General features: G+C 60.2%; 2 protein-coding genes across 13 annotated transcripts in view; one reads left to right on the top strand and one right to left on the bottom strand.

Moving 5' to 3' along the window:
- KATNIP (katanin interacting protein) overlaps positions 1 to 5723 on the top strand; it is a 179141-nt gene extending 173418 nt beyond the window's left edge. For all 3 annotated transcript variants that reach the window (XM_036066228.2, XM_036066239.2, XM_036066218.2), the window contains 5 exons: positions 872 to 1011; positions 2759 to 2860; positions 3315 to 3475; positions 3561 to 3649; positions 4214 to 5723. In XM_036066228.2, the coding sequence (XP_035922121.2) occupies positions 872 to 1011; positions 2759 to 2860; positions 3315 to 3475; positions 3561 to 3649; positions 4214 to 4272 (551 nt within the window). In that variant the 3' untranslated portion in view covers positions 4273 to 5723. The remainder of the gene's footprint in view (positions 1 to 871; positions 1012 to 2758; positions 2861 to 3314; positions 3476 to 3560; positions 3650 to 4213) is intronic.
- Positions 1 to 16555, bottom strand: part of GSG1L (GSG1 like) — a 230726-nt gene that overhangs the window by 13846 nt on the left and 200325 nt on the right. For 3 of the 10 annotated variants that reach the window (XM_078074665.1, XM_078074664.1, XM_078074663.1), the window contains one exon: positions 11835 to 13319. The exons of 2 other annotated variants lie outside the window; for them this stretch is intronic. In XM_078074665.1, coding sequence (XP_077930791.1) covers positions 12791 to 13319 — 529 coding nt within the window. In that variant the 3' untranslated portion in view covers positions 11835 to 12790. Of the gene's footprint in view, positions 1 to 9174; positions 9468 to 11834; positions 13320 to 16555 lie in introns of those variants that run through there. 5 more of the 10 variants (XM_036066331.2, XM_036066343.2, XM_036066280.2 and 2 more) reach the window with 3 other exon arrangements.

Raw genomic sequence — 16555 nt, 5'->3', positions numbered from 1 at the left:
ACAGCTGGGAATTTGGCTGTAGAGACCATGCTCCGACCGCTGAGCTGTCAGGCATCTATCTTTGATGTCACCTGCCTGACCCCTCTGGGCCCTTGCCCCGTGATCCCTGCCCCACCACAGGGTCCCACCAGAGCAGGTCCAACCCCAAAGCCTGCCTTGCACCTCTCTGGGGTCCTGGGTTCCAGTTGGATCCTTTTCTGCCTTCCCCTGGTGACACCATCCTCCTGGCCTGGGATAAATGATTCCTGGTGGTTTTGATGGTTATTAGTGATTCCTTGGAGGTATAAGCCTCGTTCGATTTTACCGAGCCTGCTCACATCGATTCTGAGATGTGGAGGTTTTTCCACCCATTTTACAGATGAGGAAGCAGGCCCCGAGATGCTCTGGGACTTGCCCCAGACCTCACAGGTGGGAAGGCAGAGCCAGAGCCGGAACTGGCTGCTCCAGATCCGCGATAATGTCCAGCCCTCGAGTAGCCGTCACCGGGTCAGGCTCCCCCAGGGCGTCCAGTCTCGGGCTGGTGCCCCCATGCCAAGGCCGTATCCAGCCATCCCTCAGCCCCTTTGCAACAGAAAACCTTCAAAGTTTGCCCTCCACTCCCCAGAGTGCCAGCCTGGACGCCTCCCTGTCCCTGATACTGGCCACTCCCCCCCCACCCCTGCACCCCCGCCGGCGCCGGTGCTCATTTTCCCCAGAATGGCTAATTTGGCTGCCACTTTTCCGGCTGCCCCGAGCAGCAGACGGCCGTTCTGCCCACCAGCCCCGGCGTCCCCTGAGCCACACCGTCAGCACGAGGGGGCTGGTGGCCGAGAGAGCGGCGCACAGCGCCCAGCACACTGCTTTGGGTTATGGCAGCTTAGAGACTCCCCAGATATTGCCGCCTTCCCCGACAGCGTGAACTCCCTGGAGGGCGTGTGCGGGGACGTCCGGACCCCCGACAAGCTCATCGACCAAGTGAATGACACCAGCGACGGCAGGCACATGTGGCTGGCCCCCATCCTGCCCGGCCTGGTGGGTTCGCGGGGGGACTTTGTGTCCTTGGTCTCGGTGACACGTCTTTCTTCCAGGCCAAGTGAATCGCCAACGAATCAAAATGCCCGCGGGCCGTCAGGAAGGCACAGGTCTTCGCTGACACCTCCGATGGGCACTTTTTGGGGGGCGTGGTTCTTTCCCTTTGCACTTGGGGTGGTTATTGCAAGGGGCCCTGGAGAGAGAAGGTCCCACACGGGACTCTGGAGCCCCCGTGCTGCAGGCGTCTGTCAGTCCCCGCGGGCAGCCCGGTCCCCTGGCCACATCCCCTGTGCCTCCTCCCCCTCGAGGTCACCAGGCACTGGACCCCAACTCGGCCTTCCCTCTGGCCCCAGATCCACCTGTCAGCTCTCAACTGACTCAGTTTCGCAGATCTCAGACCCTCCTGCTGGTCCTCCTTGTCGCTTGGGGACCTGGGGTGGGCCTTCGCCCCCCCAGGCCTGGCCGATGTTGGTCGAGAGAGAGAGGAGACAGGCCGGGTGGAGACAGGTGGTTCTAGCCCCGCGCCAGCCAGACGCCTGGGTAGAGAAGTGCAGCAGCCCTAGGGCATGCGTGTGACCGCTGAAGTGTCCCCTCTCCCTCCGCGTGACTGGGCAGGAGGACAGGGAGGTCTATTTTCCTCTCAAAACACAGAAAGGAGCAGCATCAGCAGCTCTGTGTGGGAGGTTTTCCTCAGTGTCCCCCCCCCCCCGCCCCGAGCCCCGAGTGTCCATCAGCTCCCCTGAGCGCCAGCCCCACCCCTGCAAAGGAGAAACCCCGAGGTCTCTCAGCCCTGAGACCGGGGCGCCACCTGTCTGCTGCCGTCTTGAGCTTGGCCAGCAGGTGTTCATCTTTCAGTGACTTTTGGTGTGAGGCAGTTTTTGTAGCTGTTACTCTTCCAGCCGGACTCAAACATTTGTATCTGCCTGAGCCCCGTGGGCGGCTGAGCTTGAGGACCTTTACCATTTGCACAGTACAGCCGGAAGCCTGGCCCTCCCCCTGCAGTACCCCCACCCCTCCAACCCCCGACATCCTGCGAGGCCTTCGGGGGATGCCCAGGGGCTGAGACCCGGGGCCTGGGGCCCACACTGAATGCTCAGTGCTCTGTTCTGTCTTGCAAGGGGCCCCCTGATATGGGAGAGTCTTTGTTGGGGCGGCAGGGTGGGTGGGAAGCCGCCAGGTCTGACCTTACTGGCTGATTCTACCACTGATCTGGACAACCCCCTCCCCGCTCCCCCTGCGGAGGTTCAAAGACATGGGCTGGAAATTACCCAGCAGTGCCTTCCGGGCCTGTCTGCTATGCTTCTCATGTAGGACCGGAGAAAGGACAGATCGGGGTCAAGGCCGTGCTGCCCGCCCGGGGTGGGGGGACAGTGCTCCTTGACTCTGCAGCCGGGGCCTGCCGCTTCGGCCCGGGGAAGCCCCTGCGCTGGGTGTCTGGCCGGACCCCGGGGAGAGGGAAGGGCGCACCCGGTTCTCTGCGGGTATTTAAATGAGGGCCACGCCAGGCCCCAGAAAACAGGCCCTCCCAGAGCCAGTCAGCCGTTTGTTGCAAACGCAGCCGCACGTGACCGGACTCAAGATGGGCTGCCGGGAGTTGGAAGGCAGCGGGGACCCCACGCGCCACGGCCCCCCAGCCGCCCGGGCGCCGCCTCCAGCGCCCACCGGGCTCGCCCCCGCCTGCACCCCCCGCCCCGCCCGGCGCCTGTTTCCAAACATGCCTGTTTTCATGGGTTCTCCTCTCTGACAGGTGAACCGGGTTTATGTGATTTTCGATCTGCCCACCACCGTGTCAATGATCAAACTGTGGAATTACGCAAAAACGCCCCATCGAGGGGTGAAGGAGTTTGGCGTGAGTACTTACTTATCAGCTGGGTTTTTCGAGATAATTATGCTCGTTGGTAATTAGGCTGCTGACAATTATCGTTTGTCACAGTTTGATTTACTTCTCTCTCTTGCCACCTTACACACAAATGCCTGGTCCTCCGAGGCAGGGAAATTCGCCATCCCACCGTGAATCCAAAACCTGCCCCCAGTGATTTGAATCCTCCCCCTGAAAACCAGAAAGTGGCTTTTCTTTCATCTTTTTTTTTCCAATCATGTTGGTCTAGGGAGTTCTTCCCTCGGGGAGGAGACTCTGGGGCGGGGAGAGGAGGTGCCTTCCCCAATGGTCACGAGGGCCTGAGACCTAACGCAGGCTGGGCTAGCCCGCGGGGCTCCGAGCAGTAACTCGCTTTGCCCGAGGCCGCAGCGGGGAAGGAGGGGGGACCCTCGGCCCCACAGTGCAGCCCCTCTGTGTCCGCCAGCTCCTGGTGGACGACTTGCTTGTGTACAACGGGATCCTGGCCATGGTGGGCCACCTGGTGGGGGGCATCCTGCCCACGTGTGAGCCCACGGTGCCCTACCACACCATCCTCTTCACCGAGGACACGGACATCTGCCGCCAGGAGCGACACACCACCATCAGGTACGCCCGGCCCGCCGCCTCCCCCGCCGGCCCTTTTGGGGACAGATGGCAGGTGTCCAACCCGCTGTCTTCTGCCTCCCCCCAGCAATCAGGTGGAGGATCAGGACGTCCAGATGATGAATGAAAACCAAATCATCACCAACTCGAAAAGGAAGCAGAGCGCGGTTGACCCAGGTCAGTTTGGCTGCTCTGCCCAGAGTGTCGCCCGCGGGACTCCAGGCTGCGTAGACGAGCTGGCAGGGGGGTCCCACACCCACGCCCACCCCTGCCTGCCCCTCGGAGCCCCTTCTCAGTCCCGGGAGCCTGCGGGGGGCTGAGGAGGGGCTGCGGGGGCAGAACCCCGGGAGCAGCGTGCGGCCCCCTTCCCGCAGTCACCTGCAGCTTGGTGTGGCTTCCTGGGGGCCCGGCTTGGGTGCAGACGGAAGGGGTTGCCCTGTGCTGTGGGAAACCAGTGGAGGATGCCCAGGGCGAGGGCTTCCCAGAGGAGGTGGTGTTTGAGCTGCACCCTGAGACCTACGGGGAGTTGGCCGGGCAGAGGGAACAGCGTGGCAGACCTGCTGCTGGGGGCAGGTCAGCGTGCCCGGGTGCCGAGCTTGGGGGCTGCAGGGGAGCTGCGGGCGGTGGCCTGGGCCGGGGACCCGGACAGTTTGCACATCCCCCCCACCGACCCCGGGTGTGGGGTGGCCCTCAGGGACTGAGGCTGGGTAACGCCCTCCTCTCTGGCCTCTCCCTTGACAGCCTTACGCCCCAAAACGTGCATAAGCGAGAAGGAGACCGCGCGACGGTGGCGGTGCTGACCGCAGAGGAGGGGGGGCCTGGTCCTCCAGCCAGGGGCGCCCGTGTCGCCCGCCCCTGGTCCTCAGCCTTGGCAGCCTGGACTCTGCGGGCTGGAAGAGGCGAGCGAGAGGGGACTCGTGTGGCCTGGCCTCCCTCTGCCCCTGGGCTCCGGGGCGCCCTCCTGGGACCCACGCCTGTGCGCACAAACCCGCCAGGACGGTGAGGTGGCGGGGGGGGGCCTCCCCTCCCTGCCGAGCATGGCTGCCCAGGGCTCAGCCACCAACCCCCACATGAGGGGGTGCCGGGCGAGGCCCGAGAGGAGGTGCCAACAACCCCCCTCCCCGCCACACCCCTGCCTCATCTGGAGGCTGGTGGAGCCGGCTGAGAGGGTGGTGTTGTTCCCTGGTCCCCCGATGTCTAGCCAGGGCTGCTCCAGCCCCGGACGCACTCGGGGATGTGGGTGCCTCGCGGAGGAAAGGAAGGGAGCCGCGCCCACCTGCCCCGCTGCCAGGCCCTCCTAGGACCGCGGTGGGCAGCTTCACACCCCAGACGGCCAGCAGGGCCCGTCCAGATGCCCTCTGGACGCGGGGCAGGCCGAGGACCAGGCCACAACCCCACCTCCCCTTCCACTTGAACTTTGCCTGGAGGCGGGCGACCCTCCCTCTGGTCTGAGCGCGGGCTCCTCCTGCTTGCTCCTCCCTCCTCCGCGCACAGGTGCCCTTGCAGGGAGGCAGCGAGGTGCTCGTTGCCCAGCCCCCCCCCTTCCAGCAGCTTCCCCTCGAGTTGGAAATGTGCCTTGCACCCCCAGCCGAGTGAGGCTCAGAACGTATCTATTTCCATCGACGTAACAAGCTCGGATCAGGGACCTAATTGGTTTCCCAGTGGTGGGTAATTTCTCGTTCCAAATATTAATCTGTTGTTTTCCTGGCGCCCAGCCCGGCCCCGCCGCAGCACTGTACTCCAAGTAGGTTCCTGTGCAACCGAGAGCCCGAGCAAATACTTTATGAGCTTTGCAGCTTCGGCCGAGCAGCTATGCAAATGCGCTTTTCATTTGGAGCGTGGGCCGATGTGAAGATAAGGAATTGTTTCTCCCAGAGAAGATCCATCATTTCTGTAGCTTCCAGGGCCCCGGCTTCCGGGCTCACCTCCCAGATGTGGTGAGCGCCTCCGAGGCCTCTGGGCTCCTAGGAGAGCTGAGGCCTGGGGGGGCCGGGGGCTGATCAAGCCAGCTCTTAGGGACCAAAGCCGGTGCCACCGCCACGTTGAATACAGCCCAGCTCTCTGTCCCCACGCGAGGCTGGGGCACGGGTCAGACCACCACACACGCTCACTCCCAGAACCTCCACTGCTGTTGCTAAGAATTGTATGCACCATGTAATTTAGGAGGGGAAAAAAGCTGTACGGGCATTAACTGTAAAATAAATGTCTATTTTTTTTCTCTTGCAAAATCAATAAAAGATGTTATTAAGAATATGGTCTGACGTGCTGGATTTGGGGTCAGGCAGAGGGGGCCCATGCTGCCTCCCAGAACGGAGTCAGAGTTTGCTGGAGGCTGGCGGAATGACGCAGGATGAGTCCCCTCTCTGAGCTTCCCTTTCCCCACCTGCAAATGGGGCATGATCGTGGGCAGAGGATAGAAGCCCATACATATATGGTGGTTATTTTGTGTCTGGAACCACCTCATTGAATCCACGTTACAACGCTATGGGGTCAGCACTATTACAATCCTCCCTTCACAGATGAGAGAATTGAGGCACAGAGAGGTTGAGTAACTTGCCCAAAACACACAGCTTAGGAAGCCATTAGCGCACAAATCCCAGGATAACCACGGGAGAGCTGAGGCGGGGTGAAATCCTGGGGGTTTCCCTTAGGCTTAATGTGGATCCTAGAAGCCAAGCCCCCAGATGCCTGATTCTTGGTCTGTCTCCTGTGGTTCCCCACTCCCCAGCTTCCTTCAGAGGTGAGCATTGGTGTCTGGATGAAGCGGCCCTTGAGTGGGAAGAGGGTTCACCTGGCGGGGGGCCTGGTTCTGGGGTACAGCTCAGGTGCCAGCAATTACCCTGGGGCTACGCAGGACGGCCCCTTGGAAACCCCACCTCCCTCTGTCCCAGGCCGAGGGGAGAGTTGCTCTGGCCCCCCGGTATTGGAGAGCCTCCCCAACCTCCCTCCGTGGTAGCATCTCTGGGCCAGCCTTGGAGACGCTGGAGGGCGGGCGAGGCCATTCGGTGCTCCTTCTGTGGGGCGGGAGGCCGGGCAGGGCATCCCAGCTTCTGGGCCTGGTCCGACGTCCGGGAGCAAAGCCGGCCCGGGGGGCCCTGGTCAGCAGCGCAGCGCACGCCCCTTCTGGGGGACAGCTATAACTCAGCGACAGTGGTCCAGAGATGCCAGACCTTCAGGGATTTTAAGAGAAGCCAGAAATCCAGGTGTTTTATCTATTTTTAATGTGAAATCACACTTGTAAATGCTGGTTCTAACTTAACCAAGCAAGCACCAACTGAGCCAAACCGGTTACCAGTCCCGCGTAGGCCCCCCGCTTCACTCCGGGTCCCACCCCGCCTCGGCATGAACCCCAGCGCCCCCTCCCTGCCTGGTCCCCCTGAAGGCTACAGTCCCCAGCCTGTGGCCAGAACGCCCAGAGCTGGTTCCTCCCTGGGAAGTCAGAGGAGGGAGGGGATCGATCCTGGGCCCTCAGACCGCCTAGGGCACAAAGGCAGGGGTCGGTCTGGTGACCTTTGCATGCTGGAGGTGGCAGTCCCCACCCTCAGCCGCGGTGGGAGGACAGACGCCTTGCCCTGGGCGTCCTGCTTCCCACCCCACGCATCAGCACTGGGCTGTGGGGTCGGGGGGCTGGCTGGCACCCCGCGTGGGGTTCCGCTCCCAGCCACAGCTGACGAGAGGGCCGAGGAAGAGCCGGCCTCTGGCCTCTGGCCCCGGGGAACCCGCCTCCTCTGTGCGGCCAGTGGGAAGGACCTGCCTCTGCGCGTTTGTTCGTCGGTCCCCAGACAGTCCTGCACGGAGCCACGACCGCAGAAGGGCCCTGGGGCTCCCCCGGAGCCTGCCACGGTGGTCTCTGCACTCTGACGGGGGCGGCTGCCCCCGCCCCGGGCCTGTTTGCCGCCACGTCCTCACCGCCCCCCCCTCCCGCCTCGAGTCCCCACCGGAGGCTCCCGGTCCCACCCGGCCGGCGAGTGGGACAGCAGAGCCCACTCCGATCTGGCTGGCTGCGCGGGTCCAGACAGCCCCCCGCTTCCCTGCAAGAACAGGCAGCTCTGGTCCCCTTTACTCATGGCTGCCGGGGCCCCCACGGCCCCTCTGTCCCGGGCCCCACCTGCGTCCCTCACCCGCGTCACCTGCACGGGCTGCCGGCGTTGGAGCGTGCACAGGTGCGTGCTCGAGTGCCAGCGCCGTGGGGCCCAGCGGCGCGGGGAGGGGGGCGGGGGGCGAGCCCCTGGTGTGCAGTGTCATCGGGGCTAAGCTGGGGCTCCAAGGCTGCCCAGCTCCCGACCACGGGCTCCTCCCCGGAGCACCCCGGCCCCGCCTTCCACTGGCCCCTCCTGACCCTCGGGACGACCCCCCGGCCTCCTCCAGTTGGGCCACGAGGGGCACCGGCCTCAGAGCAGAGGTGGGGTCTCAGCCCCTGCAGGCTGCTCGCCTCACTCCCCAGCCCAGCCTGCACCCCCAGGCCGCCCACACTCACCCTGGCCGTTCCCAGGGGGATCAGACCGGAGGGGACGGAGGGGGGGCTTAGGGCAGGGGCTCGCCAGCCCGGCTTCATGCGGTGGAACTTCTCCCACACGGAAGCCCCCTGCCCGCTTGTCCCACGGCGCCCCCTCACCCCTGCATCCCGGCCCGTCCTGGCGGCGGCCCGGCCACTGGCTTCCCCGTAAGGCAGAGGCTCGGCCGGTGTCCGCCCAGGATGAAATGTGGCCCCCAAAGCAATTACCAGGGTGTCGCGGGCTGGGCTGTGCCGGGGACAGAGCAGAGGTCCCGCACCGGGATTTCCTGTCTGTCCACGCAGTAAATCCCCACACAGAGGAGACTGGTTTTCCCTCATGACTGATGGTCCCCGGCTGGGCTGAGTTTGTCCTCAGTCCCGCGGCAGGGCTGTCCACCCGTGCGGTGGTGCAATCTGTTCACTGGCCGCAGCCCCGGAGAAGGGGTGAGTGGCGCTAAACTCCAGCACCCCCCAAGCCGTGTGCCCCAGGCCGCGGCTCCTATGGTTTGAGGTCACGCACTTCATCCGCTCAGATGACACTTCTCCTGATTCCTGCCGTGGCCCCGAGTGGCCCAAGGTGTCCCCGTCTGCACAGCATCAAAGCCCAGACAGGAGCCTCAGAGAACAGCTAGTCGAGCCCCGGTGTGCCTCGTTCCCTCACCCAGCCCCAAGCTGCACTGGGGCGACTTAGCTCATTCCTGGTGCCCCCGCAGCCTAAGCCTCTAAGTCCTGCCAGAACCTGCTGCAGCCCCCCTCTCTGGTCACCCTGACTCTGCCTTGCACCCCATCTCCCAGGCCTTCCCCCATACAACCTGGAGGAACTTGCTGTGTCCTCCTCTAAAAATCCTCCTGCCAGTGGTTCCCTGTGGAACCTTCCAGGCGAAGGCCGCACTCCTGGCCATCACCCCCAGGCCCCACCGGCTCCGACCCCTGAAGACCAACTGCTCAGCAGCAGACTTCATGCCCTCACCTTGAGCTCCAAGCACTGTGTCCTGTCACAGCGCCACACACAACATTCCTCTCAACCCCAGGGCCTTTGCACATGCTGTGGCTTATACCTAGACTCCCTTGCTGCTTCCTTCAGTCCCTGCTGCATGGCCCTTCCTGAGAGGCCCACCCTCACCGTTCCAGTATAAACCGAGCCTTCCCTTGTTCGCTTACATAGCACTTCTCACGCTTGGAAGTGATATTTTTGTTGTTCGAATGATTTGAGTAGTCAGTCTCCTCACTGGAATACAAACTCCGTGTCCTCCCGACTCACCGTGGCGGCTCGGGTGCCCCGTTGTGCCTGGCACACAGGAGAGCCTCCATGAGTGGTTCGGGGACGAATGGGGCCCACTGCAGGTCTGTGATTTGGTCTCAGGATTTGAACTAACTCCATGGCCGCTGATGCTTTCCTCTGTCCTCACTTCCTCCCGAGGGATGAGCCTCCCCAACAGGACAAGTCAGGCCTGGCTGCAGCGAACGGATGCCCATGAATCAAGTTGACGTTTCCATTACCTGAGGGAGACAAGTGTGTGGCTGGGAGAGTTTGGCTTCGGTGAGGGTGGCGGGGATGACTGCCCATCACATCCGCCAGCCAAGGAGAGAGGTCAGCCCCTCCACTTCCTGAGGCCTGGGCCTGCGCATTAGCCCTTAGCTAGGGCCCCCACGGCCCCCTGCACGCGGGGAGAGGGCGTGGTGTGAGCCAACAAGAGGGCAGAGCCCCCACTGCGGGCCACCGAGCACGTGCAGGCCAGTCCGTGTCCAAGACCAGCTCACGCCCTGGGAGCGTGGGCTCAGGACCAGTGGGCGCACACACACTTGGCACCGAGCGCTAACTCAGGCTTGTTGGGGTTGGTGTGTGTACAGGAGCCCGGGGAACGTGGACACAGGGATGCTGGGTGCGGGTACCCGGGGCAGACCTCTACGTGCACACCCAAGCACCTCCTGCCTTCAGCCCGGGTGGTCTTCCCTCCTCCCAGATGCATTTGCCCCCCGGCATCAAGACCCCCCTCCCAGTAACGCTCAGTAGGGAGCCACTGGGACCACGCTTGGGCCTGCCTGGCGATGCTTCCTTTCACCTCACGAGCAGCCTTCTTGCTGTTGGCTCCACGAGATGGAGAGCAGGGGCTCACCCTCTGCCCGACAGGTGCCCAGAGGGACGGGGGGACTGATGGATGGACTTATGCAGGGCTAAGAAAGGCCTTTGCCTGAGCCGTCCGCATACCATAATCACATACCACTTGCACGATTATTTATTGAATATTTTTCTTCAAGCCAGCTCTTTGTCTTTTTACTTAAATGCCTATTTTGGTTTCGTCCTAAGCAACAGCATCGGTGAAATCATGACACTAATGTGCCCATTATACATTTTTTCCTAATACACATTTACATAAACACAACTATTAAAATAGATTAAAATTGTGCCCATGTGTCGATTAAAATCATGTCCTGGGCTTTGGTGGTCCAGCCGCCAACTACAGAAGGACCCCAGCTGAGGAGAAGGAGCCCCAAGATGCCCGGGGCCCTGGGAGCCCAGCCCCACGTCCTGCCAAGGACCCAAAGCCCAAACTCCTTGTCCTGACTTCCGAGATCTTTGTCAGTGGACCCCAATCCCCCACCCAGGCCCATCTCCCGCTGCACACAGTAGGTGCACAATATTTACTGACTGAATGGAAAATGGATTAATGACTCTCTTGATGAATGAATGCATGCGTGAATGAGTGAGCACACACCTCCACGTGGGTGCCCCTGGCACTTGAGACTCAAGCCATCTGGACCCGCCCCTGACCCAAGCCCGGAATCTGAGAGCCTTTGCCGACTTTCCCTCCACATCAGTCTGTTGTTTTTCCCTCGTGACTGGCTCCTGACTCTGCCCTCGTTGTCCCATCCCTGGGGCCACTTTGTGAACCAGACCACTGTCTTCTCTCCCTCCGAGCATGGGAGGGATACGGCAGCAGAGATCCTCCTAGAATGCACAGCGCGGCTGTGGACTGTGGGTAAGTCCAAGCTTCCTAGGGAGGCTTCACGTCCCTCTGGCCTGGCTCCCCCGACCTCCTCTGCAGCCAGATTTCTCACCCCCTGTGACCCTCCCCTCTCTCCACACCTGCTGTCTAGGCTGTTGTAAGGTTCCTGTAATGTTCCGACTTTCTTCCTCTCTCTCCTCTTGCCTGACATCTAGACAACCTTCATGTCTTGGCTTAAATATCTTTTTCCCGAAGGAGCCCTCCTGACCACCGCCTCCTCCCCCCTCCCCCAGCAGGTGCTGCCTTTGGGATCCCACAGCCCCTGACTTTCCCCCATCAAGATAAGAGCAAACACCAACAAAGCACTCACTCTGTGCCAGGCCCTGTTCTAAATGCCTCACATGCCGTAGCTCAGTTAGCCCTCAGGACAGCTGTAAGAGGTAGGTGTACTGATCGTCCCCATGGCCCATGGAGAGGAGGCACAGAGAGGTTAGGTCACTTGCCTAAGGTCTCAGGGGGAGGTGTTGGAATCTAAACGCAGGTTGCCTGACCCCAGAGCCGGGCACCAAACACACCACACACCGTACAACAACCATCTGTCTCGTTCTCTGTCACGCCCATCTGTGAGGACAGACACCCATCTGGATGGCTCAATATCCTATCTCAAGTGCCTACCGCAGCGCTTGGCACATAGTAGGGGCACAATGAACTGTATCACCAGATAGATGGATACATGGATAGTTAAATAATTAGGATGGGTCATACGCGGAAGGAAGATGGACGGACGTCTGATACAGGGAAGGATGACATCTGGTAAGCGGAGGATGGATGGATGATAGATGATGGATGGGTGGATGATGGATGGATGATGGATGATGGATGGAGGATGGATGGATAGATGGACAGACGGATGAATGGATGGATGGATGGATAGATAGATGATGAATGGAGGGTGAAGGATGGATAGATGGGCTGGTGATGGATGGATGGATGGATGGATGGATGATGGATGGAGGATGGATGGATAGATGGACGGATGGATGAATGGATGGATGGATAGATTGATGAATGGAGGATGAAGGATGGATAGATGGGCTGGTGATGGATGGATGGATGGATGGATGGATGATGGATGGATGGATGGTTGGATGGATAGATGGATGGATGGATGGATGGATAGATGATGGACAGATGATGGAGGATGGATGTGTGCATGATGGAGGATGGATGTGAGGATGATGGAGGATTGATGGACAGATGATGGAGGATGAATAATGGATGGATGATGGATGGACTTATGGAAGGATGAAGAAACATTCTCTACTTGGGGGAAAGCTCTAGAAATCCTTCTGGAAAGGGATGAGGCTTCTTAAAGTCCTGGTTCTGACCCCATCTCTGCCATTCACTAGCTCTGTGATCTTGGGCAAGTTACTTCATCTCTGTGACCCTAAGTTCCCTCATCCTTATAATAGGGATGTTTCCCCAGGCACCTAAGCCCCAGGACTTGATGTAAAGGTAGCTCTAGACACAGGGTCAAGGGTCCCCATGGGGTCAGGACAGCTTAGGGCCTGGGCTTGAGGGCCTGTCTCCCACATTTCCCACCTGCCTGTCCCATCCCTACCTTGCCCACCCTCTGGAATCCAAGGCAGCCTGCCAGCCTGGCTCCGCCCTGACCCCGACCCCCCAGACCCAGCTTCCACTCTGGACTCCCTCCTTCCTTCCGGCACCTCAGTGTCTGGCCCTGACCCCAGCACCCTCAGGCTGTCCCACCTTCAGGCTCCTTGAGGACCCGACAGGGTGGGGCCCTGGGGGGCAGCCACAGCCCAGAGAGCAACTGGCCTCCACACATAGCAAGAAAACAGGTTCAACAAGCATTTATTGTGCCCCTGCTGTGTGCCTGCTGTGGGCCCCCCCACCCCGTGGTGCCAACGCCGGGAAGCCCCACCCGCTCCCTGCCTCATGCAGGGCTCCGCGCCGCCGGACACGCCCTGAACTTCCCGGCCGGCTTTCCGTGGCCAACGGCCGTGTCTTTCGTGGCATCCCAGCTGCACCGGACAGGGTGCTGCGTGTGACGGTGGCAAGAGTCAGGGGTTGCTGTCCCAGAGTCGCCATGCGCAGCGCTGTGCACTCGGTCAGGCCACCCCGGCTCCGTGTCCAGGGCCCTGAGCCCCAGGCGGCAGGGGGAGGGCAGGCCTGTGTCTCCCGCGCGGGCTGGCTGGGTTCCCAGCACACAGGCCAGCTTCCCGGGGGCACCAGAGCAGTCTTGTGGCGGGCGGCCTGAGGTCTGGGGCCACGCCGGGTCGCGGTCACACCCAGTGCCCCAGCACCCAGCACTGGCGGTTCAGCTCCGGCACCTCCCGTGCGGAGCCCCGGGGCCAGGAGTCCCCCACGTGCGGATGGTGTCCTGCCAAGAGACGGGCCGGTCAGTACGCAAGGCTGCCCTCCTCCAGCCACGCACCCATCGCCCACCCATCTGTCAGCCCACGCCCAGCTCCCTACCTCCCGCCTCACTCACCAGCTCACCATCCAGGCCCCCATCACCCACCCACCTCGACATACCCCCGCCGATACCCACTGCCATCCACCTCCCACGGGCCAAGGTGCCCACCACCCCACTCAGACACACTCTTCCCACCCACAGTCCCAAACCCACTCGTGCACCTCCCACCTGTCAACACACCATCCATCCTCCTCCCGCCCCATTAACACCCCCAGCAGCCCAACTTCCCACAGCCGCATCGGCCTGCAACTGGGAACATCCTCCTAGCCTCCCACTCACCCACCCTCTACCTCACCCGCCCACTTGCCCAGTTGCCAACCTGCTGCCACATCCACCAACTCACCACCGCGCACCCATCCACGACCCTCCAGCCTCCTGCCCCCCTCCCTCCCCTGCCCACCCATCTCCCCAGCCACCCTGCCCAGCCAGACCGTAACCCCACCCACCGCCCCACCAGGCTTCCCTGAGCCACACTGCGTCTCCACATGTTCAAGGAGCTGGGGGAGGGTTAGAAGGAGAACAAGCGTACACAACTCCTGGCCCCAGTCCCTACGTGACCCCAGGGACTGAGAATCCGTGCATGGGTGCCCAAAGTGACTCCGAGCAGCGCCCTGGCCCCAGGCAGGTGGCAGAGACTGCACCACGTCCACCAGTGCCCACTGCTCCCAGGGGCCTGGGCAAGCAGAAGGCAGGTGGTCCCCATCCAACAAGCTCACTCCTCTCTCCCTGGGTTCTCGGAAGCCCGCTCCCTGCCTTCACTCAAATGCTTCCTTAACGTCTCTGACATGCGGGAACCATGTCCATCCCCACACTGCGACCTGCTAACATGTCCTTGTACCTATTGTGAATCACACCCTCAAGGCCCAGCTCACATCTGCCCTCCTACAGGAAGCCCCCCCCATGTCTCTTTGAGGCCCTTGGCTGTTTCCCTCATCCTGGAGCTGCCCCTCCCAGTGGCACTCCCTAGCGTGGCCCCCATCAGACCATGAGCCAAGGAGAATGATGGCTTGACCCTCGGCAGATGCTCCGTGATGGCTCAGTGGAGGTGGAAGCAGAGAGGAAAACTGAGGGAGAGACTGGCATGGTGGGTGGGCTGGGGGGCCAGAGAGAAAACCAACAGCCACTGAGCGTTCACGGTCTATACCCTACTTGATTCTAGCCTCACAAGCCTGGGAAGTAGCTAGCACCCATTTTACAGATGAGGGAACGGACACTCAGCAAGGATAAGCAGCTGGACTGAATTTCCTCATTAAAGACATTCATTGGTTTTTCTACTCTGAGCTCTAATGGAGGCTCATTCTTGTCATCCTTTACGGTCAGACAGGCTCTTTGTAGCAAGCCCCACTGAGCTGGGAATTCCTGCTGAAGCCAAGCTCTTGCTTGCATACCTCTACAGACAGACAGCTCATTACCTTTCCCCCACCCCCAAAGCAGCTCTGACTGTTGGGACAGTCTCCCTCATGGCAAGGGCTGGAAGGCCACGGGCAAAGGGGAGGACGGTTGTGCCAGTTTAGGGGGTGGTTGTGGGGTTTTGTGCTTTGATGTTTTTTCTGGTTTTAATATTCTTTAATGTTAGTGCTTTGCTAATTTTACTGTATTTTTAAAAGGGTGGGAAATATTTGGCAAACATTCTGGAACCATTTGGCCTCAGGAAAAATGTCTGTTTTGGCCTCAGCAACTGAAATAGTTGCATTCTTTGGAAGTGAACGCTGCCAAGATATAGGTGTTTGGATTTAAAAAAAAAAAATCTAGAAGCAAATATTTGATGTGCAGAAAGGTTTGATTGTTTTTCTAAATGAATATTTAAAAGTGAAGGTAGCTGCTCTCACCATTGCCAACAGGCCAAACCCCAGAGAGTCTGCTGGAACAGAAAGGGATCGTGCATTTTGACGGAAAAGGAAAGGCCATGATCCCCATCCTTCCTTGAGTTAAAATCAGGCTGCTTGTTCCCTGGATCCAGAAGTGGATTTGTCACTGAGGAACTGGGACCCTCCTTTTGTCTTCGGCCTCCCGGGAGGGGCTTGGGGCCCAGAGCCATTTACAGTGGAGAGTAGGGAGCTCCGTCCTCCCGCCTGAGGAGTGCCCCCCAGGCCACCACAACCCCCACGCACTTCCCATCTTCCAGTATCTTTACTTTTGGGCTAGTCACTAGCTGGGGGTGGCGGCAGGGGACGGGGGAAGCACCTGATGCTGTAGATTGGAGAATACCACCTCAAAATGTCTACGAGGCCTAACCAAATGACATAAATGGGCAAATCAGCCATCCTTCAGCTCTCACCAATTGTTGCCATGGAGAATGTGGGCTCAGATCTTCCAAAAAGCTCAGAGAAACTGAAAATCAGAATTTCGAAATAAAATCTCCTAGATTTTCAATACTGACAACTAAGGCTTTTAAAACATTTACAACCATCTGTGGACCAAGTAGCATCTCGGGGCTGGCCAGTTCTGACCTCTACTTCCCAACCTGCATCCTTGTTCCATGACTCTGTGCCATGGCTTTACACATTCTGGTCCCTCGGCCCGATGCCCTTCCCTGCTGTTTCCTGGCTACCGAATCCCCCACTTGTCTTTCAAATACTCCCCCTCTGGGAAGCATCCCACAACTTCACAGGCACAGGCTTCGCTCCCCCCGTGACCCCACGACACGTTGCTGATCTCTCTCTCCCTGGGCTTGTCACTTTGTGTTGGGGACCCAGTGCAGGCAGGGACTGGGTCTGCTTTCATCCCGGAGCCTTGGCCCCCCTCACCTGGCCACGCACACAGCAAGTCCTGAGCTGACCCTTTATAACAAATGAAGAAATCATGCGGGAGGAGGACAGAGTAATTCCTAAGCCTGGAGAATGAGCTTTGCCTGCCCTTCCTATTCTGAGATTCTGTACATTATGAGGTGCTCCTTGGTCAGTCTCTCCTCTTGTGGATATGGGCTTAGGGGGAAAAACTATAATTGCAGTCTTGCAGTCAAAGATTCAAATCCAGGCTCCACTGCTTACAAGCTGTGTCAGTCTTTTTTTTAAGCTGTGTGACTGCTGACAAGTACCTTGTCCTCTCTGAACCTGCAATGGATGTGAGTCACAAAGGGCTTGGCAGGCCCGGCAGGCCCCCTGCTAGAAGTCAGTCCTTCGTTATCCGACTTCAGATCG

Source organism: Halichoerus grypus, chromosome 6 (genome assembly GCF_964656455.1).
Source record: "Halichoerus grypus chromosome 6, mHalGry1.hap1.1, whole genome shotgun sequence".
Classification (NCBI taxonomy): domain Eukaryota; kingdom Metazoa; phylum Chordata; class Mammalia; order Carnivora; family Phocidae; genus Halichoerus; species Halichoerus grypus.
This window is presented reverse-complemented; position numbering and strand designations above follow the sequence as displayed.